The sequence below is a fragment of the Onychomys torridus genome, chromosome 9, assembly GCF_903995425.1.
Source record: "Onychomys torridus chromosome 9, mOncTor1.1, whole genome shotgun sequence".
In the NCBI taxonomy this organism is placed as follows: Eukaryota; Metazoa; Chordata; class Mammalia; order Rodentia; family Cricetidae; genus Onychomys; species Onychomys torridus.
Window position 1 is genome coordinate 31,802,994 of NC_050451.1, and position 26,345 is coordinate 31,829,338.

Below are 26,345 nucleotides of genomic sequence, written 5' to 3' on the forward strand. Positions count from 1 at the left end.
GAGTGCCTGTTTGCTGGCTGAGAGATGCATATCAACTCTAAGTGATTTTTTTTTTCAATACCATTTATGTAGCTCATATTTATTCCCTTTAATCTTTTAAGTGCTGTTTAGTCTCAGTGTGATTTGCTGTGCATACTCATTTCTGATAAGATGCGATATCCTCCCAGCCACATAGCCCAGCCTGGAGCACTAAGTGACTGATAGGGTCTCAGCCTGAAGGGAGCCTAGGGTGGGAGGTGGGGGTGGGAGTAGAGGAGGGAGCAGGTGGGAGAGGGAAGGGCTTGTGAGCCTTTGCAGGTCCTTTCTGGCCCTGACTCCATCTGGTGTCCCTCTCACCTTGTCACACCATCTTTCCTTTGCCTTGGGTCAGTCAGAGTGAGGTAACCCCAAGCTTGACAGTAGCACAGAGGCTCAGAAGTGTGACATTCTGAAGCAAATTTGGAGATCAGTTAGAGTGTTTGAATCCCTTTGGTATGGTGTGTCCTAACCGCCTATGTTTATTTAGAGTTTTCAGGGAAGTGCTGTAGGGTGCATGCTGTTATGGGTCTTCTGGACAGTAGCAAGCAGCTGAGCTGGCTGTTTGTCCCCCACCTAAGGCTCACACACATTAACATACACCAAGCTTCTTTTGACATTGTCTCTACTAATATTTCTCTTCATAGTTTTAAGGTAACGTCCATGCATTCTGAGTTTCAGGGCTGCTTCCTCCTAGTCGTATGACAATGAACTTTAAGAATCCGAGGATCCTATGTTACCTTCTCCACATTACAGTTTGAGCCTGGACTGTGTGAGGGTTGGGGAGAGCAGGGCTAGAATTTTGTCGCACATGCCCTTGGGTGACAGGCTGGGCAAGTATCTGCTAACTTTCCAGTGGTGCTCTCAAAACAAGCATGGTGCAGGCTAACCCATCTCCAATGCTTATTAGTGGTATCTTTGGGCAAAAGCAGCCGAGTGCTGTGTGTTGTGTTGTCTGTGAGTAAAGCTTCCCATTGCTTAGTAATCTGTGTGGTTTAGACATTTGGAAAGCAAGTTCATGGTTTCCAGGCCTCTCTGCTGCCCTCCATCCCCCCACCCACCACCACCGCATCATTCAGAGGTCTCCTTCAGTGACAACCTCCTCCTTCATTCCCATGCTCTTCTCCAGCCCCAAGTACTCTCCCTGGTGGCAGCTGCAAGGAAGAGAGCCGAGCTGGGCTGGGGCCTCTTGAGCCCTCATGCACTAGTGTTCCCAGCCCTGTGAACAATGTGAGTGAAACCCGGGCAGCTAAGGCCTGGAATCCCTGCCTCTTTTTCAAGGCTCTTGCTGTGGGTGCAAGGATTGGGAACCAGTGAAGTTGGTTCATTTGGAGAAACAGCCGCCGGCAGGCTCGCTGTTAATCTACTACCTCAAATACTACTCCATTTCTGATTTTGGTTACAAACAAACTCATTTGATTATTTCAAGCAAGCAAAGTATTAACTCATAACCAAAATTAACTCTTAAGAATAATGCTATGTATTTTTATATGTAGATAAATCACTATTTCTCATTCTTTCTTACACCAGGGCATTTCTAGGTTGTTCTAGTCTGTTTACAGTGCATGCTCAAGGGTTGGTGCATAAAGCAATGTTGCTTCAACCTTCTCTCAGCTGGCCTCTCTGACTAAAGCATTCTGTCTTTGTCACTGGGCCTCTAAAGACAGCCTGGACTCTCTAGTGAGTGACTGAGCCTTGAATGTGTGTCCTTTGATACCTTGCCTGTGTTTCGCAGTCTGCCCTCAAGCTGTTCATAATCTCACAAGCTGCCTGTATTTGCAGTTGAAGATGAACAGCCACCAACGCTGTCGCCCAAAAAAAAACAACGTAATGGGGGTATGAGGAACTCACCCAACTCTTCCCCGAAGCTCATGAGGTAAGTAGATCCCCCTCTCAACCCCAGCATGGCCACCTCCCAGTTCCTTCTCAGGCCTCCCCACCTGCCTGAGCCCAGGCCCAGACCTTCTTCCCCACTCAGCTCTGTGGGGGAGGGACGAGAGATCTTTAGATGGCTTCTTAGAGGCTGGAGTATTTATTCTGACAGCTCGTCAGCAGTTAATGATAGAGCTGAAAAAAATTCTGTCACGAAAAACAGTTTGAAAAGCTGTTTGAAAAATACATAGGCTTTAAAGTCTTAGCTGTCACCATGTCCTGTCTGTGTGTAGTTACTAAACAGCAGTGGCACTAATGACACTGGGATCCAATCAGAGGGACTCTGTGGTTAGTTTGCCTGCGGCAAGACTCTTTCTGCTGGAGTCCCTCTGAGGACTGGTTTCTGTACTTAAGGCCATATGTGAGATGTATCATCACAATCAAAAATGAACCTGAAGATTACCTTCCTTTTATCCTGTCGATGGGAATCAAATTTCTGTTCATTGATTTTGACTGAGAAAAAAAAAAAAGTTTAATAATCCACGGGCTTGCCAAAGCAAAGTTCAGAAGTAATCCAGTTCTGCCCAGGTTAAAAGCAATATTAATCATGGAATTAGTTGTGCTTGCATCCTCCTTCCCTCCCTCCTTCCCTCCCTCCCTCCCTCCCTCCCTCCCTCTCTCCTTCCCTTTCTCACTTCCTCCCTCCCTCCTTCCCTTCCTCCCTCTCTCCCTCCTTCCTTCCCTTTCTTCCTTCCTCCCTCCCTCTCTCCCTTCCTCCCTCTCTCCCTCCTTTCTTCCCTTCCTTCCTTCCTTCCTCCCTCCCTCCCTCCCTCCTCTTCCCCCCTCCCTCCTCCCCTCCCTCCCTTCCTCCCTTCCTCTCTTCCTCAATCTGTCTCTCCTTCCCTTCCTCTCCCCCCCCCACCCCATTTCTAAACCCTGACATCATCTAATAAATAGCAAATGAAACAGAGTTTCAGTACAACTCTACAAGTTCCTGGTTGGGTAAATTCTTTTTGTATCAACGTTTGTCTCTTTGATTGTCTCCCAATCCCACCATCTATTTCCTCAGACCTCTCAACTCTCCAACACTTTAATGAAAAGGAATGATTTCAGGGCCTGCAGGTAGTTCAAAGGGTTCAGTGTCTGCCATACAAACATAAAGACCTGAGCTTGATACCCACAATCCACAGGTGCTGAGGAGGAGCCAGGTACAGAGGCTCATGGGTATTCCTAAAACTGGAGAGAAAGAGACAGGTAGATTCTTGGGGCTTGCTGGCCAGCCACCCTGGACTACTTGATAGTTCTGAGTCAGAAAGAAACCCTGTCTCAAAAGGAAAGATGGAAGGTGCCCCCTGAGGGATGAGATTGTCCTCTGGTCTCTGTGAGTGAGTGAATGAGTGAGTGAGTGAGTGAGTGAGTGTGTGTGTGTGTGTGTGTGTGTGTGTGTGTGTGTGTGTGTGTGTGTGATGTGTGGAGAGGGAGAGGGAGAGGGAGAAAGAGAGAGAGAGAGAAAGAGACTGAGATTTCAGAACTGTACTCCTCATCCTAAATGCTTCCTCTTCTGGAAATACCTGCCTCCCTGACATGACTTTCCTCTTTAATGGACATGGACCCCTCTCCTTTAATTTACTGAAATGTAATATTGGTTATTTCCACTCACTGCTTCTCCACTGCATTCCTGCCTCACTTGTGTCCACCTCTCTAGGACATAGGTGGGGACTTATCTTTCAGAGATGGGGACATGGATTCCCAGTGGCAGATCCACCTGCCTCTTTCTGTCTCCATGGTCATGTGTGCTCCCCTGAAAGGCTTTCCTCAGTATCCTATGTCCTCTCTGTGCAGCCTTGCTGGGGCTCTACTGATTTACATGCATGTTTACAGTTTATGAGAAGGAATAAAATACACCAACTGTGTTTTATGATGCCAGTTGTCAGCCTAGCATTCAAGTCCTATTTACTCACCTTTAGGTAATCGGCTTATCTAATGCTAATAGTTTTCTCCATTTAAAGGAGAGAAAAGCCCAAGTGCTTTCTTTTGCCTAAATTTAGCGAAGCAAATAAATAAATAAAGAGGAATCTGAAAAATGTGAAACTTTGGGAGCCAAATTCCCTGTCCCTGTTTGCTATGTTAAGTATGACTCGTTGCTTTGATCTTGAGTAATAATAATTCTGAGGAGTTACACTGTTTTCATATGCTTCAAAGCTGTGTCAGAGTTTTGCTGCTTAAGGGTACTTCTTTATTCTGTTGGCTCTTGGGTACCAAGATGACAGGTCTCCTGTAAGAGGTGGAGGCTTTTTTAAGTCGTAGCCTTCAGCAAAACATCAAATTACCAAATCCAGGGTAACATACTTCTACACAAATGCCTTTCCCATAGATATATTATAGCATATATATTAAATACTTTAGTGTTACGTGCTACATTTTATGTGCAATAGAAAGTGATGGTTTGAAGTAGCCTTGGGGGGACTTTTTTCCATAAGCAGAAAAAGCTAGTGTATACCGTATCAAGTATGGTTTTTACAGGACTTTCTGCCTGAAGGCCTTTGTAAATAAGTAATGATCAACAGATTGGCTGTGGGTTTTTGAAAAGCATGCCCATGTCAGTTTGCATGATGGGGGAGAATTTTCAAAGTGGATCTTGCTTTCATTGCCTGCCTGAGAGGGGCTGAGGGAGACAGTCATCCCAGGCCAGAGCTGTCTGCCTAGTAGTACATCAGAATAGCTAAATGGGGGTCAGGTGGTGAGCCAAAACTTGCCAAGCTACAGAACTCAGGCTTCTCCTGTTGGTGCCTATGGGCTGATGATCCTGCTAAAGTTACTGTCATCTGATGCGTTATCTCACCTGTCCACAGTGGAATCCATCAGGGCTTCTATGGGACATGCGACCCCATGAAAGTCCCAGGGTGTCTGAGATGCTCTCCTCTTTGGCTTTGATGTTTTTTCTTCCAGGTGGTTGACATTCTCTATCTAATGTTGGAGAGGCAGGGATGGGGTCTCTCTACTGGGTCCTCCATTTTACTTCACGTCCAGTCTAGCAAAGAAGGACCCAACCAAAAGGCCTCCTGGTTGGCCTGGATCCTGTTCTTTTCAGATCTCTTTTGCTGATTCATACCCAGATCCTTCCTGCTTTCCTATTTCCTCCTCCCTCTTCAAACACCCCATTTTTACTCTTCAGAAGATGGGACTCCCTGGTCCTGTTCCTTATGACCCCTCCCCCCAAATCCATAAAGAAGCTAATGACTTGTTTGAAGTGGGCTTTCCAGCATGCGTCCCTGCTTCACTTTGGAGCAGAATCAATCTTTCTGAGTGTGGGCAGGTTTTAGTGGCCTATGGGTGGTAATACAAACAACTGCAGAGAAACTGAGAGCCCAGAATGGCCTGAGACGGTCTCTAATTTACCACCCTGGCTTCTACAAATAAAATAGGCCCCTGAGTGAGGCCTTCTTCCAAATCGTGTGCCAGCAGGAAGCGTGGGGTCTCTCCACTAATGGTCCCATCTCCCGTTTGTCCTGGTGTCAGGCTCACCCTGGCAATTTAGTGACACTCCATTCTCTGTATGATCATTACGCTGACAGCCTTGTTTCTGTGTTTCTGTGTTTCTGTGTCTGGATATGGAGGTAGTCCATATTTCAGTCAGCCTGACAGAAACAACCCTAGAGCCAGCCAGAGCCAGTGGCAGTAAGAATGAATGTGCAATGCAGACAACCTTTGGCACTGCACCCACTGAGAAGTGGGCCACAGGGATCCCCAGGTCCCTTGCTCTCTTTCTCTCTGTCACTCCCCTTCTTTGCTGGTTTCTTAATCTGGAGTTATTGAAAGAACGTCTCCTAGTTTCTGCCCAGATCACCACACCTGTTGTCTAATTCTCCCTCCCTAGTGGATTGCTGCTTTGGAGAGTAACCATGTCTCTCTCCTCAGCAGTAAATCCCTAGAGGGCAAGAATTTTGTCTCCAAGTAGCTCAGTCAAAGGTCTTTAACTTGGGTCCTCACAGACCCTATTTGATGAAAGCTATCTAGAAAGTTAGCAAAGCAAGTTACAGTCTGCTGCCCGCCGTGTGGTGAACGTTTAAAGCAGACTGATATGTGTCTAGCCTCCCCTCTGTGCCCAGCCCAGGAATCTCTAGCTGAATTGCCTTCAGTTTGTCACAACCATATTCAAGATGTTGTTTTCTCAAGTGCCTTCTCAGATGATGAGAATCTATACTTCGGCTCCCACATGTGTTCTCAAATGGAACCCTGAAAGGCTGTGTGTGCCTCAGGTGCCCATTTACCTCCCAGATTAATTCTCATCCCACAAATGTTTCATGAGGGCCGACTATGTTTAAAGTGTTGTGGAAAGTCTTTGAGGGATCTAAAGTATGGTGTGGTAGAGGGGAATCCCGTTTTCAAAAGGAGACAGGCAAGCCCATGGCACACAGCCAAGTGAGGGTTTATATCGCCTGTGAACATGGAAGTAACTGCTGTCCCTCGGAATGGCTGGGGCTGACCTGTAAAGGTGGTTCCATTTGTGGAGCAGGAATCTCAAATGGTCTATTAATAAAATCAAACCTGAAGCCAGGTATTGGGGTGAATGCTGGAAGATCAGAGAAGCAGAACAAGCCACAGCTACCTCACCTGGCCAACTTCTCAGCTGATCTTGTTTCCTCAGACTGGAAGCCTCTGTGTCCTCATATCCAAATGGATCTCAGCTGAACTGCTTCTAGAAAGCCTGAATGCTTAACCAGCCTAGTGTCTGGTTTTCATGCCTTATATACCTTTCTGCTTTCTGCCCTCACTTCCTGGGATTGAAGGCTCACTTCTTGGGATTAAAGGCATGTGTCACCAAGCCTGGCTGTTTCCAAGCTGGGCAGTGGTGGCGCACACCTTTAATCCCAGCACTCAGGAGGCAGAGCCAAGTGGAAAGGCACAAAGCTACACAAAGAAACCTTGTCTCAAAAAACCAAGAAGAAAAAAGAAAAAAAAAAAAAACCCTAATGTGGCCTTGAACTCACAGAGATCCAGGTAGATCTCTGCCTCTGGAATGCTAGGATTAAAGGTGTGAGTGCCACCATTTTCTAGCCTCTGTATCTAGTGGCTGTTCTGTTCTCTGACCCCCAGATAAGTTTATTAGGGTGCACAATATTTTGGGGAACACAATACCACCACACATTTGCCATCACTTATAGGAGATTCCCTACAGGTGTTACTACCTCCTCTGGTTCACAATTGCCTGGGCATCTGGGCATCATTTCCAGAGTGCTGTGCATGTAAACTCACTGATAACTGTAGCTTTCTGGGCAAGTATAACTCTCCTATAAGACAGATGAAGAAGCTTGGGCATAGAGAGGTGAAGGCTGTCACATGAAAGTCTCACATCACCAGAAAGATAGAGGAAATAGTGATTGTGCTCAGACCACTGTGCATGGCATAGTATGGCCACAGTGATGGGTCCATGGAGTCACATCACAGAAGCTGAAAATGTGTGTGTATTCTAGCCTCCCAATCATGGAGGATCTTGCCTGTTGTAGACATCAGGAAATCCTCGCAGTTTTGGGAGGAAGTGGTACCCTAAATTGGGTATGGGAGGATCACTGGTAATGGTATAAGTGTGGCAGTGGAGTCCCCATCAGGGCCTTTCTGGGACCATACATGTGGAGATGTGTAAGAGGAGCCCACCCAACCCCAGCCTCTGTCAGGTTTTCTGAGTATCAAGGGACTCTGAGTGTACTGTTGAACAGAACATCAGGCCTGAGTTAGGCAGTGACTCCACGAAGGTCACATGGTACTTCTGACATCAGTTCTGAGATCTGAGCAAGGTAGAGAAGCACAGACATGAGGATTCATGGAGGACGCGTCAGGCAGATGATTTATACAAAGAGCTAGCTCTCACCCAGGCTAGCACAGTTCATTGATGATGCCCTAAAAGAGACATTGAGCACTTTGAAGAGTGCTTCATGTCATGAGATCCAGGAAGTGTTAGACCTCAGTTTTCTGAGAGGGAAGGGAGAATGATGTAAGGGAACAGATGATGCTCTTGGGCACTGGCTGATGATTAGGTGAAATGAACTCCTCTGCTTGTTAAGGCACATCTCCTCTCTTTTGACTCATACCTTTCATGGGGACCTTTTGTTAAGACTTTTCACATCAGACCCTGCCAGTGTGACAGATTCTAATAATAGGAAATGGCAAAATGGCCCCGAGCCCACTCAGGGTTGGGGACAGAATGCCACTCTCACAGTGTTTCCACTGGGTAGAAAAAGAAGGACGGCAGGGGCAGGTTAGCTAAGAAAATCCATCTCATGCACAAACTAACAGCATGTGACAGTCCCCCATGGAACCAGAGAAGGAAAACGTCATGGGTGTCATGATTCCAAGGTTTGAATGGACTTGACACCGGAATCCGGACAAGTCTGCCTTCAGCAGAAGGTCATTATTCTGTCCTTTCACTTCAGAAGTATCATGTAAAACCAAGGACCATGTCTGGGCCCTGAGCTATTTCCTCAGCATAACAGCAGTAACCTCCATTTTCCTCTGAAGATGACACCTAATAAGTGAATCTGTATTAGGGGACAATGGACAACACTGATGCAGTTAGAACCAGAGAAGCTGAGAGGGTCCCATGGTTTTTAGGTGGCTAGAGCCTGGTGTGAAAGTTTTGTTTAGGTGGTGAAGAACAGTGGCTGAGTCCTAGAAAGCCACATCTTAGAGGCAGTGGTGGCTATTAAGAGAGTGGGTGCACAGTAGATACAAATCGGGATCCTCACAACAAAATGGAAAGTATTATTTACCAAGGCCTAAGAGGCACCCAGGAGTGGGACATATCAGGCTAGAACCATTTTCTTACTAGAACCAGAGCAGTGAGAGGAACTTGAAGTGGTAGGCCCCACCTTCAGGTGTGTTCATGGTTCACACTGGAGCCCTAAGTAATAACATCTGTCTGGACCACTAAGGACATTACACCGGATCCCTCCCTGCTGAATACTTAGGGGAGCTGACTCCAGGCAAACTTCAGGCAGCCTTGATTGCTTGAAGACATACTTTATAGTCTTCCTTGCCACCATGATGCCCTTAGTGGCATACATTCTGTCTTAACTCAAATACAACTGTCTGTATGTGAAAAGCCCAGAACAAGTTAGCATAAGATAACAAAAGAAATGGGCTCTTGCTGGGCATATATTCCAGACTGCATGATAGGACTAGTGATGGTCAGAGACCAGTGCTCTTTGAAGGGTTCTTATTGTAATTCTGGTTGGTTGTTGAATATCTACTTGTGTCCTCTATGGTTTGCTGAAAATGCATGGGGGAGAAAATGCAAGATCCAAATCCTCCCAAAATTCACCATTTAATAAATGAGGCAGACACAGAAATTATTTTCTCTGAAGGAACAACTCATACTTCTATAGGAAAGGAATCACAGAAGTCTCTGAAGCTGAGGACAAACATCTGAGCCAAAAAATGAAGTCTAAGAACCACTCTGTAATTCCACAATGGACGCTCTGTTGCTTGTGGAGGGACTGTGCTCGCACTTCACCCAGTTGCCCATTTCTGGGAGTCCACTGCAGGATGAGGGTTGGCCTCTTATCTATGGGGGATGTTTGTGGTGATAGAAAAGGCCTTACCTTGTGATGAAACCTTAGGTCCTAAAAGTTAAGCGCGGAGAAGGCTGAAATTCTGAAGCCACCTAGCAGCTTCCTTATTTCAGGACTTTGTTGGTGCCTTGTGTTTTAATGTAAGTTTCTGGAGCCCGGTGCTGAACTCAAAGCCACACAGTAAACTGGGATTTGCTGTATTTGGCTGTAAGGGGAATTCTACTCTTTAAACTATAATTCGACTTCCTCACAGCAGGTTTGCTTGGAAAGGGATTTGCAGTTTAGCTTGAGGCTCTTGTCTTGAAGGCAAGCTTTTTGTGTTTCTGCTGTGGCAGGGCATTTAGTTCACTTCCTGAGATTAATTGATGGCAAGTGGCGTTCCTTGCTCTGCACACCCTCCAAACAAAGATCTTTTATTCTTCTCTTGAAGTCAGGCATGCTTAATTTTTAGCTGTGGACATCGGAGGTAGGAATTGAGAGACAAGGAGCAAAGAGAAGGAAAAAAAAAAAAACAAACAACCCTATCTCACTGGGGCTGCTGTGTTATAAATAGTGGGCATTCCTGAACCAGCCTTCAGATCTTTGGCACATGGCAAAGACTCACACAAGCCTTAATTGATTTTTGAGCCACTCCTTAGCACATTGTCTTGACAAGGGCTCACGGGGGTAATTTTCTACTGAGTATTCATGCAAGCTCGCACTCCATACATCCCCTTAATGTTGTTTGCCCTCTCTTTACAGCTTAGGGCACTGTGGCTTGGGCTACAGGGGAGAAGGAACAAGACACAGCTGCCTCCTGCAGCAGGGAAGGGGAAGCCCAGCAGGACTGGCTTCCAGTCAGTCAGACCTTGTCTTTCAAAGCCTTGGTCCTGCTTGCTCACAGAGCACTAGGCTGCTGTCCCCCACCTCCCCACCACACTATTTCCCATCCATGCATGTGGGTTTTTGGTAACAGAAAATGCCTATGAGTGTTAGTATGATGGGCAAATGACAAAATGGGGGGAAATTTTAGCATAGTAATATTTATAACATTATAACATTTATGGGAACTCAGTCATGGAATAGGAGAGCCAACAGAAGTAGTCTTATATTTTTATTGTTGGCCTTTCCACTTTGCCTTCTTCCTTTGGCCATAATCAGAGTCACCAAAGCAGGACCAGATTTTCAGCCAACAGTAAAGGATAATAGGGATGGTAGGGGTAGACACTTGCTGAAGACTGTCTCTTGAGTTGTTGTTCCCTGTATGTGACGTGGCTTTGCTTGTGTATTCCCTAGATTGAATCTATTGCATAATGCTAGTATCTAAAATTCCCCCATTTTACAGATGGAGAAGTTGAGGCAGGGTACAACTTGGCAAGTATGAGGCAAGCCAAGATTTGAAGACATGCATTTTTGCCTCTATGGTTCAGGTCCTTCCCAACCTTGTGAATTGCCTCTGAGGAAATAGGTGGTTTTCTGCCTTTATTGCTATCAATCCCTAAACACCATTAGGGAAACAACTCCTTTAGTTAGCTAGTGAGCACACTTCCTCTTTTCTCTAGGTAAGGCTGGCATCTGTATTGTACTCTGGTGCAGGTTAAAGTTCAATCAGCATTACCACTCAAGTAGAGCCGTGTAATTAACAGGAGGAGGTTCCTTTCTCAAAGTACTGGAGGCTAAAAGTTCAAGGTTAAGACTTCAGAAGGACTGATTCCTTCTGAGTTCCTGTTTTAGCCTCTCTTCCCAACCTGCTGATCTCTTTTCTTCTCCAATGACTTCACCGTGGGTTTTGTTCTGTCAGTGTCCAAGTCCAAATTTCCACTCTTGATATGGAAAAAAGTCAAATTAGGACCCACCCCAGTGGTCTTTCTTACTTTTATAAATAGCATAAGTCAAAATGTGGTCATATTCTGGGGTACTGAGGATGAGGATCTCAACATGCAGATGGCACATCTGAACCCACAACATGAAATAGCAGCCATAGCTGTAACCCATCACATACAATTTCTGTCCCTTAAAAAAAATAAGACAAAGGCTCTAGCACATCCCAAGTGACAAACGGGCCTTGTGTTAATTATGGAGCATCTTAGGAGAGGTGTAGATTGCTGTGTAGGTTGAAGAAATTTCATTCCATGAATGGGACTAGTATTTAGTGCTGGTCATCAGCTCCACGAGGTCTTAAAGAGCTCACTGAAGGCCTTTACAATATCTAGCACCATTACCCTGCCAGCTGAAGGTGTTGGGATGCCTTGCTCAGAGAGCTTTCCCATGAACCTCCTTTGCATGCATAGCAGCCTGCCTGGTTCCTGCTGATCTCCCTGGACCACAGCAATGTTGGTTGGTTTGCTCAATGGCATACCCATGGGCTCTCTTCCAGAAGAACAATCTGTAGAATCCCTGATTCAACAGGCAGAAACCCCTGGAGAAGCACACTGTTGTCTCTCCACCTTTGCCAGGGATCTCATGGACATAAGCCAATGAAAGACACTTGAAATTGCTAGAGGAACTGACATGGTAAAGAAATCCAGGCTGTCTGGCCCAGGATTATCACATATTCTCCTGTCACTGAGATGAGAGACAATCCAAGCACCTCCACCCCCTCACAGCAGAATCTAGTGAATATGCCTTTAATGGAACTGTAAATCCATTGTTCACCAATGCTTCTGACCATACTCCAAAATCCATTCTTTACCTACCCACTACCTTCTAGCCTTTTGTTGCTCAGCAGTGCCCAATCCTTTCCAAATCCTTCAAGCTACTTCTCTTCCCCAGGAGAACCCACTGCTTGAAACCTGAAGGTCATGTAGGCTCGCCAACATTTGTAAGTCACCCTTAAGAACCCTAGCTCTTGCATCTTGCAAAAGAACTCATTTTCAATATATTCTGTTTCATATAACATCTTTTCTTTGGGGAAGCACAGTGCCAGGTCTCTCTAATCTTATGAGTCAGTGTGTTCTCTGAGTCAGTTGGCTCATCCTCTGTTGGTGGGCCAGTGCCTCTGAGAACCTCTCCTACACCTGCTCTGAGGCTTCTATGCCTTAGGTTAAGCAATGGCATCCCAGACATCTCCAGTCATCACTTTTGGGTACCATTTTGTGGCTACTTAGACCTTACTTCTTTGAGTGGATTCTGGTGGCTGCTGGTGGGACAAAACTAAAACACCCACTGTTCACACCTTGTCAGGTATTCCAATGATCCTTGGCTCAGAGTGTCAACAGTTGTTTTAATATTTTCCCTCCAAACTTCCCTGACACTACACCAATGTGGAATAAACAGGTCCTTTTCTCCATGCCTTCACATTGCCTTGCATGCTAATTTGCTATAGCACATACCCTAGTGAACCTTGACTTTTGACCCATATTTTCTTTTTCTTGCTACATGTGAACAGTCCCTTGACATTGTTACATCTTCCTTTCCTGGCTCAGATTAGGGGTCTCATTTTTATTGATAACTTTACTGATTAAATAGACCAAAACTTGGAACCCCACATGCCCTGTCTGCTCTACAAAGTAAATATCTGCATTCAGGGATATTTTTCAAGTTTCTCAGATCAGATCCTTTAGGGGAAATACTAGATGATGTATATTTAAATTCTTCAGGCCAGACTCAGAGATCTATGCAGAGGACAGAGTATAGATAAAGCTCCCTGGAGACTCCTGCTGCATGATTCTGTATGTTGAAGCACAAATCATGGCTTGAAACGCAGAGTCATATTATAACTGCTGTCCCTAAACCCCACCCTTAGTTTATAATTAATGTTCACTGTCACTTTTTTCCCTCTCGATGATGGGCAGTTGACCATCCATCTTTCTTCTTTTCTAAGATGGTTACTGGCCGCTCTTACCCAGACATAATACCCTCTAGAAGGAACCAAATGTTCCAAACCAAGACATATCGACCGCTCTCCCACGGCGTATTTTTTTTTTAAGTGAATTCTTACCCACCTGCTATATCTTCAGCTTGGCTGGGAAGATGTGAATATGGTCCTAGCTATCTTTTAAGACGTGAATGCATTGGGAACAGGTCCCAGGCATTTGGAAGCCAAGACAGAACCTTCTTTCCAACCAACAAACAAGGGCAAGAGAATTTGAACTTGACTCTATCTGCAGGGCAGGTCTAAGATTCTCTTGCAACCCAAAACATGTTCTTCAAGGGCTGACAACAGACTTTATTTTCTCAAGCCTCTTGTTCATGGTAGTTTTTGTCCACCTACCTATGACAGATGCTGGCTATCTGTAGGACTATTAAAGATTTCTCAAAAGTGAATAAGAAAAAAACCCCTCAGTTACTAAAGTGTGTGTGTGTGTGTGTGTGTGTGTGTGTGTGTGTGTGTGTGTGTGTGTGTGTTTTCTATAAATATGTATGCAGATGTTGGGGGTGGTCACTCATGTGCGTGCATGTAGAGGCAGAGCTTGAAGTCATGTGTCTTCCTTTATTGCTGCCCACTTTCATCTTTGATACAGGTCTCTCTGGGAACCTCACCAACTAGGGTGTGCTGGCTGCCAGTTAGCTCCCTGAACCCACCTGTCGTTTCTGGGTATATAGTCACATGCCACGTTTCTGTAGGTGCTAGGAATCTGAAGTTAGGTCCTTATGCTTATACAGAAAGTTCTTTACCCACCAAACCACCACTGCTTTGAACCCAAACCATTAAATTATGCTTTTGCCATGTTTTGTGACTAGTTCAAATCAGTTTTTTTAATCAATAATTGCCCCCCCCCCTTTTTAGCATTTAAAATTTTTTATTTCATTTATTTTGTATGTATGTGGAGGTAGGCATGGGTGTATCTGTGGTGTATGGGGGTGGGAACACAAATGCTAGTGTGTGTGGAAGTCAGAGGACAACCACAGGGAGTTGATTCTCTCTATACATCTCACATGGCTTCCAGGGATCACATTCAAGTGTCAAGATTTACACAGCCAGTACCTTTACCCAGTGATCAATCTCATTGGCCCTTATTTTCGCACTTTGGGACTCAGCTTTATGTGTGAGAGGTGTCCTAGTAGTTTACAGCCCCTGAAGACCTCTCAGCAACCGGGCCACTGAGATGCTACTCTGAATTGGGTTGTTCTCTTCCTTTCAAGATCAGATATGACAGTTCCTGCAGTAATCTAGCATGCTCCTTGAAGATGACTCCACAGGACCGCATCACATGGCATTTGTCATTTGCTGTGGCCTCAAAGCAAATGGCCAAGAATAAAAACACGCACTGAGTTGAGTTTCCTATCATCTCTGTGTGTGGAAGGCATAATAGACAAGGCATGCTCGATATCCAAAAGCTTAATTCCATCATTAGGCCGGATTAGAGAGATTGCTGCCATACTCTCTAGTCAGAGCATAGAGATGAGAAACATGAGGCATTTCTCAGGGAGAAATATTAAATTGTAAATAAACATTATCCTTTAAGGTAACATCACTTCTCTGTACCATTTTGAAATTATAATCTATTTCTAGTTTCTGTCTTTGGTTGACAGTTTGCTTAAGGAAGATAGTTTTGTTGCAGGATAGGTCTGCCTGGGATAATATCTTAATTATATGTGGTTAGTTGTTGGAGATGCTGGCCATATCAGAGACAAAGCCACAGACAAAGACTACAACCTGAGCTGGAGGGCTTGTTTCTTATACTGTGGGCATGGTAGATCTGCCTGATTTCATAGTAATTCCTAAGGTTGTCAGTTAGACCCCATCAACTCACTGGAGGGGCAGCCTCTATACAGCTATCTTTCCAGAAGGAGTGGATGTAGTCTGGAGATTTTGAAACAAGTTTATTAAGATGCATCAGAGCTTGAGGCTCTCATCCAAGAAATGCTATGTTGAGAGATGAAGGTGGGGGTGCAGGGCCCCATCTTTAGACAGTTAAGCTCAAATACAGTTGTCAAGGTGAAGAAGAGAGAGAGTGTTGTTTAGTATTGAAATCATGTATTCCAGATGTGGGCATTTGGTAGTCAATCTGCTCTGAAGTGACACGTTGTTGAATCTTTAAAGGGCTTCAGCCAGGGAGAGCAAAATCTGATTGGGCAAATTGCTAAAATATTTAAAGTGCAGCCTGTTAAAGCTTTTACTGCGAAGAGCATCGCGTCAGAAGTTGTAGTCAGAAAGAGCAAGTAATTGGCTTTCCATCCTGATGCCAGTCAGCCAGCATGAGGCTCTATTCCTATTCCTTCCTCTTCATTGCCAATGCTAATAGCAACCCTTTGGGGTGTGTGTGTGTGTGTGTGTGTGTGTGTGTGTGTGTGTGTGTGTGTGTGTGTGTACGCTGGGGAAACTGGATACCTGGTAAAATGGGAAAACAAGGAATGAGATAATCATAAAAAGGGAAGCTGAACCCACAAAATGGCAAGAAGCCCATTAACAAAATGGGCAGGAGAAAGGCAGAATTACTGCCTGACAAAGTCAAGTGCCCTTCCAGAGGGGTGTGTGGTTTGGGCAGCTGCCTTTCAAGGGATGTGCTCCGCCAGGAGAGAAGATGGCCGTCGGTGAGATGTAACTCGGGGGACCCTGTGCATTTATAATTTATCACATTTTCCACTTAGGTTTTCCTGCCTTTTCTCCCCAGGCATGACCCCTTGTTAATTCCTGGCAATGATCAGATTGACAACATGGACTCCAATGTGAAAAAGTACGACTCTACTGGAATGTTTCATTGGTGCGCACCCAAGGAGATTGAGAAAGTCATCCTGGTGAGTGAAGACCGTGGAATCCATGTCCTTCCCCTTTGCCTGGCATGATGACTTTTACTCAGAGTGAAGACTTCCTAACTGAATAGTAGAGGCCACTGTCACTTGCCCTAGCTATTTTTGATGACTGAAATTCTGATCAGAGATGGAAGTGGCTCGATCTCTGATCAAAACATGAGCTTAGAGTAGATTTTTTTTTTTTTTTTTTACTCTCAAGAGCAGAACTTTCAATCTGTATGTTTTAACAGGACAATAGTGGTGAGTATGTGCTGCCACAGGGCATCATTGGAGGTGGAATGCACATCATTCCTGATCCTCATGTGGCTCTGGGGCCAGAGCCTGGCCCTGCCATCTGCTAGTTGCATGGCCTTAGGCCAGTTGTTGGACAGTATATTTTAATTACCTCATCTGTAAGAAGACAGAATGAGAACTACTCTAACTTCATAAGATTGTGGTGAAAATCTAGCCCATGACTCCATAGGGGCACTATCTTTCTTACCTGTTGATTTTATCATGATTGTTCTTAAATACCATGAAGAAAGGAATAGTGTCTACATTGTTTTCTATTATAAGACATTTTGTTTTGTTTGTGTTTGTGCATATTGAATGTGTGTATTTGGTGTGTGTGTGTGTGTGTGTGTGTGTGTGTGTGTGTGTGTGTGTATGTATGTGTGCACACATACATGTGCATGTGTGCTAGAGGCCAATGTCAGGTGTATTTTTCACTCTCTGCTTTCTCTCACTGGTCCTGGAGCTCGCTGATTCAGCTAGACTGGTGAGCCAGTGAGTCTTTGGGGATCCTCACACTAGAATTTTGGGCATGCACCAGTATACCTAGCCTTTTCTGTTTAATGTGGGTACCAGGAATCAAACTCAGATCCACTAAGCCGTCTCCCCAGACCTATGGTAGTATTTCTTACCTTGACATGTTTTCAGTCCTTCCTAACACGTGATACAGATGAGGTGAGTACATTTGCTGAGGATGACATTGCAGGATCATGGTCCACTGACTAGAGCTCAGAGCACACTTCAGGGATGGCTTGTGAACATTTCTGGAGAAAACAGGCTTCTCCTGTTCTGTCCCAGGAACGTTAGCACAGATAGCAATCCATTCTACTCTCTCTATTTGTCCTGTTAACAACCTTAGGCTTTAATGCCTACACTGGCTTCTCTTGAATTTATTGTTTTGCTAATTCATGAGAAATGGGTCAATAATCAGGAAGGACAATCAGGACACAGTTTTTTCTCCCTTGTGCCTCTAATCCCCAGATGGCTTTGGGCCTGTTCCATTTCAGCTAGGAAAATCCTATTATTTTCAATTTCAGGGCCACCTTTCCTTAGCAGGGACTATTCCACATCCTCAGGATTGTTTGGTGTGCCAATCTACTGGACTTCCCCACTGTATTTTAGCTAGTATGTGTGTTTACAAATTATTTTTACATGAGCATTGTGAGCCAATAGAGCATTGTGCTGGAGGTGTCTCAGAGTTGTAAAAACTGTAGACTGAAGTATATGATGTCAAAATGCTCAGCAAACAGCCATTGCTTGATTGGCCAGAAAGGAGAGACAGTTCTGACCACTCGGATTTTCTGTTATTGGTCCCCTATGGCTTAGTCATATGCTGTGGGCTACATCTGGGTCCAGAATGATCTGCAGAAAGTAGGTTAATTGACATGTGATCAGTATCCCCTTATAGAAGGAAGGAATTTAGAGGGACGAGTTCATCTGAAAAAACAGCACCCCTTGAGGAAACATTGATGCAAACACACGTGTGTTAGGTACTATTCTTGTTGTGATGATGTACAGAACTTTCATTCTAGCGAAGCAAAGGGAAGGCCAGTGGGGAACTGAATGATACCATGAGAACAATTTAGAGATTAATGAGGGCTTTGTGAAGAAAATGAAGCAGGATCCTAGGATGGAGAGAGTCCAAAGGTGCTACTGAGGCAATAGGATCCAAGAAACCCTCTCTGCAGTAATGTGTAGATGGAATTTTCATCCAATGCATAGATGAGAAAGAATGGGGTGTAGCGCTTGTGTGAAGATGCTTGTGGAAGTTGTGTATCCACTGAGTGCAGGAATCTGATGGCTTTGGGTGATATGGCTATAGAAGAGACAGTCTTCTGATTAGAAAGGAGATATAAGATGAACCATGAAATAAACTTTTTGAAGCTAAGGGGGATAAGATACAAAGTGTTCTTCAGATCCGTGGAATAAGCACCAGGGTTGGTTTAAAGTAGCCAGGGCAGTCCTGTCAGGTATAGGTAGGTTGTGCTCAGGAAGGGTAGAAGGGTGCATGAAGATACTCCTGGTTTTTCTGTTGGTCTTAAGAGCAACAGGTCTGAGCAGGACTGGAGCTTTACATACATCTCCAGAAGTGTAGCTCTGGCATATTGAAGAATTGGTAATTGCCCCAAGCCTAAGCTCCCAAGGTTAGCTTCTGTGCCTAGACCATGCTGCTAACTGATAACTAGCTCATTTTTGCATTCTTGATTTCCAGCTTCTGTTTTTCATTCCATTTTTTACTTCCTTGTTGAGGGGAACTAGCTTCTTAGGTGACCAGGCCAATTGAAAATATTCAGGAGTCCCAAATGATAGCACACCCCAGAGGGCTTGTCTTTTTGCTTCTGGCTTCAGGGACTGGGACTTCCATGTGGCCTGAATAATAACCCCATATCTTCCCCACAAAGAGGAAAGAGATGATGGGAGCTCCATGGGAGCCTCCTCGGTCACCTTTCATGAGAAATTTCTTGTAGCCTGTGCCTCAGGTTTCCCTTCTACTCTGGGAAACCAGCAATGATGATAGCACCTGCCTTATTCTAATGACCAGAGAATGAAAGCTAGCTTCCTCCTCTCCTCAGGGTTACTGTAATAACCCTGACATTGTCATGAATTGCAATATTGGCATTTAAGCAATCAATACCCTGGTCAATGCTAGGGATTAAATCAAGCAGAGCTTGATATGTGCAGTGGACATTAATATGCCTCCCCCAGCACATTGTAAGCCCCATGGGGCCTTATGAGCATGCAGTGAGGAACAGGAAAGATGGCAGGAAGGGTGGTGGTGGTGACTAGAAGGAGAAAAAAGAACCACCCCCAACCTGACCTCATCCTGTTGTTCTTTTTACCTATACAACAAACAAAAGACCAGCAATGGACAGATAACCATTTACATTTCCTGGATAACAGGGATCCTCCCCTACATGGGAGTATTCCTTCCTTTGTCACCCTTGTGGATACAGGGCTGGGTCTGGGGAAAGACATTGTCCTCTATCTTTGCTGATTGGCCTCTAGACCCTTGTAATGATTACTTGTGGGTTGCTATATAAGGCAAGCCCTTTCAGGAATGGTCCAGGAAACACCAAAGTCTGAACATGGGGTCAACATACTTGTTCTATATATGAACATATTCAGTGATTTAAGTTTCACAGGCCATATGATCTCTGTCATAACTGTCAACTCTGCTTTCCATGAAAGTAGCCATGGAAAATACCTAAACATTATGAGTTAGCTGTGTCCCAATAAAACTTTATTGGAATGTGAATCTTATATTATTATCATTCATAATGACATTTCTAATTTTGATTTTCTCTTTAGTCATTATGAATTTTTAAAACTAGTTTTTGCTCAGTGGTTGTATAGAATCTTGTGAAGTATCATCAGGTTGAGGCTACAGGCCACGGAAGCCAGCCTGTGGTCTCAGATATCATAGTCTATCTACTGATACAGTGATGGGCTATGCCACCTCACAGACACATCTAAAAAGAGAGCCCCAAATATCAGCTGAGACCAACCAGTGAATAGGACCATTTAATCATCATCTTAACAAAAGGGCCTAAAAAGGCATCTAATTTTATCAACCATATCATAGACATTATGGCTTCCCTTTTTTCCCACATACATAAACATCCTCCTTTTCTTTTCTTGGTTCTCCTAAAGATTGATATGCACTATCTCCTGCTTACAAGTGTACATAACACATCTTTCTTAAATCTATTGTTCAAGAAGGTGGTAATGTGTGGGTATATGTTTACAGGAATTTATGAGATAAATACAGAATATGCCCTTGCTCAAGTAAGAGATAAATACATAACATGTATATTATGACAAAGTAGAAATAATAGCTGTCTTGTAAGCCTTACCAGTATTTTATATATTCTTTAACAATAAATAGAATCAAGAAGGAAAAAATAGTGCTTTCTCTGTATGTGTACTTACTGTATGCACTAAAATTATTAGAAAGACTTATATGCTCTCTAACATGATGGAGATGGAGGTTTAAAACAGTTTTTGACTTTCTGAAATATGGTATTGTAAAACAGCCCACATGGAAACCTGAGTTTTCCCTTTTATCCACCTCCCATTCCCCCAATATACTTTTATCTGTTAGAATGGGCACCTTGTGGAATTTTGTACATGATATTGAAGAATCACTTCTTTTCTATTATTCTGAACTAAATTAAACGTTTGTTTTATTGCAGTACAAATAATAGCTGTATTGTATACCTTTGTGGTATTACAATAAAATACCTAAGACATAGAACTCATAAAGAGAAAAGGTATCTCACAGTTTTTAAGAGGTTCAAAGTCTCATGTTGGGCTGCCCCATTTGCCTGGTCTCTGGGGAGGATGGTGGGTGGGAGAGGATCATAGCGGGAGTGTGTACAAGCAAACATGGCCAGAGAGAAATGAGATGGGTATGTCCAGGTTTGCTCTTTTCATACTGATCATCTCCAAAGGACTCAAGAAGTCACGTGAGAACTCCCAGGCAACTGCACACAAATTGCCCCACACGTCCAGTATGCTTTCTCTCCTTATATCAATGTTGGGAGCTCTCCTCTGTGATAGTCTTGCACTTCTCTCTGTTACAGACACGCAGTGAAGCTGCCATGACTGTCCTGAGTGGCCATGTTGTAGTCTGCATCTTTGGGGATGTCAGCTCCGCCCTGATCGGCCTCCGGAACCTGGTGATGCCTCTCCGTGCTAGCAATTTTCACTACCACGAGCTCAAACACATCGTGTTTGTAGGCTCCATCGAGTACCTCAAGCGAGAGTGGGAAACACTGCACAACTTCCCCAAAGTGTCCATATTGCCTGTAAGTCAAGGTCACCCTATTTGATGTTTTGCACTTCATCCTTTCATTCACAAAAGGAAATCCCAGGTGGCTGTAATGGTTGAAGCTTTGATCATGTCTCTGCTCCTTCATGTGGTTTCAGGCCCGAGGATGTAGCAGTCCTTCTGTGCTCTGCTAAGAAAGTCCAAACCCTGGGAGGCCTTATTAAAGGGAATTTGCAGCCAAGTGCAGCCCCTTGTCAGCAGTGAAGTTGAGCTACCACCACATGCATTAACCATACCTGAGTCTAAATTCTCTTTCCTAGATGAAATTTAGAATGTTGCCCTATTTTGATAGGGCACCAAGACTTCATTTATAAAATTCCCCTTGGCTTTTTAATTTGACATGGTTATTTCTTAGAGAAATACTGATCTGTCCCATCTTCCTTCTAATATTGACCAAATAAATAAAGGGCAGAATTATCTCTTCTGTATGGAATTCCAAACCTTTCTGTGGACCAACCTCTATTTGTTGTTTAGAACTTTTGTTTAGAAAACCAGCAATGTTTTCCATGGCTTTGTGTGTATGTATGTACATGTGAAAACATATATGCATATACATATAATATATATATACAAATCATATATATACAAATCATATATATATACATATATAGATAGATAGATAGATAGATAGATAGATAGATAGTATTTATTACAAAGATCACTAGGATACCAATCTATAAAAGACAATTTGGGACTCCACAATTTATTGTGAAGATATGAGATGAATGGTTTAAAAGTTATATCACTAGTCACTTTCTAATTATATATTCTCCATAAAATTATAGACTCAAATAATGTTATTCTTATCAAAATTTTATGTGGTTTTATATGTCACAAATTCAGGAAAATATTACCTATCCTCCAATAATTTTTCTTTTTTTGGATTTTTTGGAGATAGGGTCTCACTAGATAGCTCTGGCTGTCTTGGAACTCACTATGTAGACTAGGCAGACTTTTGAACTCACAGAGATCCATCTGCCTCTGCCTCCTGAGTGCTGGGATTAAAGGCATGTACCACCACTGCCTGGCTTCTCTAAATATTCTATTAACTTTAATTTAGATTATTTAGGGATATTCCAGAGCCTCAGAAATTCATCAGCAAGAGCTAAGCATTATAATGTGTTAAAGAATCTCGTAAGGGGCTATCTACAGTCAGCATGCCTGTGTAGCCAGCCATATGTATCTCCCATAATGCTCAGTACAACAAGTTCCCCATCTAAAAGTGTGAGAAGCATTAGACAGGTCTCCTTTGGGTCCAGGACAAAAACCTGACTGCTTTAATGTATGCATGCAGTTAAAGATGGTCACCTGTTACAATTCACTCACTGGACAAGCATACACATATACTGTATATCCATTGCTAAATTCAAAAATATGATCAATTTGAATATTCCTTTCTGTGATTATCATCTTACATGTGATACTCCATGTGATACCTTGACCTCTGATATTAACTCTGTAAAAAGTGAACTAATTTGCTAGGTGCACAAATGTATGTGTATGTATGTGGGGCTTGTGGTGCAACCTTTGGTATTTGTATATATGTGTGTGTTTCCTTCTGTGTGTCCCCATCCACATTTACTCACCTTGCTCTGCAAGTCGGGATGAGTCTAATATTTACAGAGCCTTTACAACCCTCTCTCCACATTTAGCACAACTAAGCACAGTGGATTGGTACATTATAAGCCTTGACCCATGTCTTCATTGTTCAAAATGTGTTATTCATATAAGGGCAGCCCAGAGAAACAACAAAAGCTTTCTGTTTCTGTTGTTGGTATTCTTGTGGTTTGAAATCATATGTTGTCTACAACTGGACAAGGGTTCCCTTAAATTACAATTGCTGCTGGATTTTCTACAAGGTGAAAATTAAAAGAATATGGACATAGATAGCTGTTGTTTATACATAGCAATGTGATACAGAAAGTTGGTCACACTTAATTTTGTACCAGGAGATCATAGAAGATGGGTTTTTCTCTTTTTCCCAAGATACCACTCCAGTGCCTGGACCAGGACCTTCCCTGTACCTACAGCCTTAGGTGCCTTTGCTCTATGGCTCCACTTTATAGCAACATTTAAGAGCCCTAGAATAGAGTCATGACATCGACTGAGTCAGAAGAAGAGTTGATGGGCTCCATAATATTATCCAGATCCTATTTTCTCAAAGCCCATCTAGTGATGAGAACAAGAGGAGATGTATACAGCAGCTGACAAATGGCCAATACAGGCTGTAGGTTGAAGGCAACTGGGGTATCCATATATACATAAGAAGCTTAAATCAACCTAGAGTATCAGCGATGCTGATGGCTGGATAGGACTCCCAAAATAATGCTGTATGGTGATTGGGTGTTCTGATATGGGATGCTCTAGGTAGCTCTACTGGGACCTCCTTGGGAGGCCAGTGTCTGAGAGTGCTGTCTTATCTTTCTATCATATCTATGCTTGCTGTCCATCATTAACCTTGAATCTGCAAAGGTTTGTCTGTCTCACATTGTTATGGAGTTTTAAAAAAAAGAACTCTGTTTACTGGCTTTTTTATTTTTAATTGCACCAGTAATATATAAATATGTTCTTGTTATAAAATATTCAAACAATATAGAAGTTTATAAAGTTAAAAGAAAACTTTCCACTTCATCCTTTCCTCTCCCAGAGGTAATTACTGTTATTAGTTTAGTGTATAGTTTTTTTTCTGAGTTTTCTCTTTGAATTTACATACATTTATAAATATATAATTTTTACTTCAAGGAGCTTCATTTTTTCTAAACAAATGGAATTATACTTTTAAGTTGTTCTAGATCCCCACCTCCCTACCACTTACTAATTCCTTTATCTTGAAGATTATTCTGACTCAGTGAGTACAAGGAAGGCTAGCTCTGACTGCATGGAGTACGCTCTTCAATTGTATGGTGTCCAAAAACATATTTAACCTCTCTTAATTTGTTGGGTAATTATGTCCTTTCCTTGGCTTTCTTTCTCTTACTGGAAAATATGTAGTACAGTTTTATGGCCCAAAGCTTGCTCTCCCCCCTTTGCAAGATGCACACTAATTCCACTGGCCCCCCAGCCTCCTGACTGAGCAGAGCCACCAGCCTCCCTCATCACAACCCTGCTCTGTGGATTTCCCCATGACTGCTTTGGAAATTCTAGTCGGCTATGCTGTCTTTTGCCAGAGACAGAAGTGACCTGCTATTAAATAAACAGGCATTTGAAACCCACCCCCTCGTTATGTTCTGAAAGGCAGAGGTTGCCACAGGACAGTTACTTAAATCAAGACAATTTCCAGGCAGGAGGAAGATGTAGACCCTGGCATTATTCGTCTCTCGTTTGTTAGTAATAGCTTGATTGAGTATTGAGAGCTGGCCTGAAATGCTGCCATCAGCACCGACTACCCTTTAGATTAGCGTACGGCCCTTATTCCCTGAAATGTAGTTAGGCTAGCTTAATGTCAAGACATAAAAAAGATACTTGTTAAATAATGTCCCAGAGCTCTGGCTCAATCTTTAATTTGTTTTTATTTTTTATTTTTTCCTTCTTTCCCTTCTCTCTCTCTCTCTCTCTCTCTCTCTCTCTCTCTCTCTCCCTCCCTCCCTCCCTCCCTCCCTCCCTCCCTCTTCCTCCTCCTCCCTCTCCCCCCCCACCAATGCCAAAGGGTACACCATTAAGTCGGGCTGACTTAAGGGCTGTCAACATCAACCTCTGTGACATGTGCGTTATCCTGTCAGCCAATCAGAATAATATTGATGATACTTCGCTTCAGGACAAGGAATGCATCTTGGCGTCACTCAACATCAAATCTATGCAGTTTGATGACAGCATCGGGGTCTTGCAGGCTAATTCCCAAGGTAAGGACGGCCTGTAATACTTCTCTGCTGTGCCTATGGGGGACAGGGGCTGGCAAGAGGGATATCCTTCACTCAGTAATTCAAAGAGGCTCACATCAGCCTGTCTGGCAGTGAAACCTGTGGTGGCCACAGTGGCTTACAGAGGTGCATCTGTTCTTGCTGCCATCTGGAGATGTAGATCTGAACCCTGATATATGTCTCCCTTGCCCAGTTTGCTGCCTTTTGAAGCAATAAAAGAGTCTTTAAATAGTCACTCTCTTGGCAAACAATGGGCTTTATGACCAGGGTCACTGCCTAAGTGCCAGAGCAATGTGAAGATGACAGCTGCAGAATTATCTGCCCCTTCCCTGTGAGTACTTTTCCATGGAACACTTCAATGGGAGTGTTAAGCTTTGCAATAGTTAGGGTCACATCCAAGACTCTGCTGACCCAAGGGTGGAGATCTCTAAAGCGTAGGGATGAGGCCAACACTTCAAGCCAGGGAGCAAGGAGTGATGCTTGCTGGCCTATGCATTTTCCTGTAGGAGGCCCAGAGGCCTTAAATGACACACAGCTGCCTTTTCTCTTGGCCCCAGTCTTCCCTGTCATTTGCTCTGGGATCCTGGACAGGTGGTGTCAAGTAAAGATGCCATTTTTGTAGTCTCGGGCAATTGGCATAGCAAGTAACCCCATAATGAGTGGCCTTGGAAATCAGGATCAGGAAGGACAGGAGATGAAGTATTTCCCTCTGAATGACAGCTCTATGTGGGTCATGCAGGGTCTACTGGATGGGTATGGTTGACAGCTGAATGGGGCAGGGGGGCTTGCTCCCATCATTCCAAGCCCCTGAGTACTTCATGTGCTGGAGTTGAGAGATCCTTATTGGTGGCTGGGTACAGCTCCACATATGCAGGCCTTTCTGGAAGCTCAACTGGATGGTGGAGCTAAGACCTTGGTGCTCTGCTATCTTTGAGCAACCCAGCATTACTGCCTGCTTCTAGCTTCTGCTCAGCATTGCCGAAGAAGCCAAACACTACAGTACCTGAAAGCCCCTCTGGTGCAGGCTCTCTTCCGTGTGCTGGCTCTAGGGGAGAGCTGGCCAGGGAAAGAGGAACGCCGCCGAGGTGGGATGGGGAAGTGAAAGAGGAGGAGAGGCCTTAGTGCTTTGCAGTGGGGCCCTGAGCAGCTGGGAAGTTCAAAGCCACTCTTGGAGGAGTGTCCTGAGAATCAGTGGCCTTGCTGCTGGGGACTGGGTGAAGAGGCGGGGCCTTCCCCTGGGGTCTTGAAAGTCACAGC

The 26,345-nt window shown here is 43.9% G+C and overlaps 1 protein-coding gene across 20 annotated transcripts in view; it reads left to right on the top strand.

Annotated features, from left to right (window-relative positions):
* The window catches only part of Kcnma1 (potassium calcium-activated channel subfamily M alpha 1), a 701,946-nt gene that overhangs the window by 608,045 nt on the left and 67,556 nt on the right, over nt 1-26,345 (top strand). For all 20 annotated transcript variants that reach the window (XM_036199296.1, XM_036199299.1, XM_036199301.1 and 17 more), the window contains 4 exons: nt 1,798-1,891; nt 15,992-16,115; nt 20,984-21,208; nt 24,878-25,070. In XM_036199296.1, coding sequence (XP_036055189.1) covers nt 1,798-1,891; nt 15,992-16,115; nt 20,984-21,208; nt 24,878-25,070 — 636 coding nt within the window. The remainder of the gene's footprint in view (nt 1-1,797; nt 1,892-15,991; nt 16,116-20,983; nt 21,209-24,877; nt 25,071-26,345) is intronic.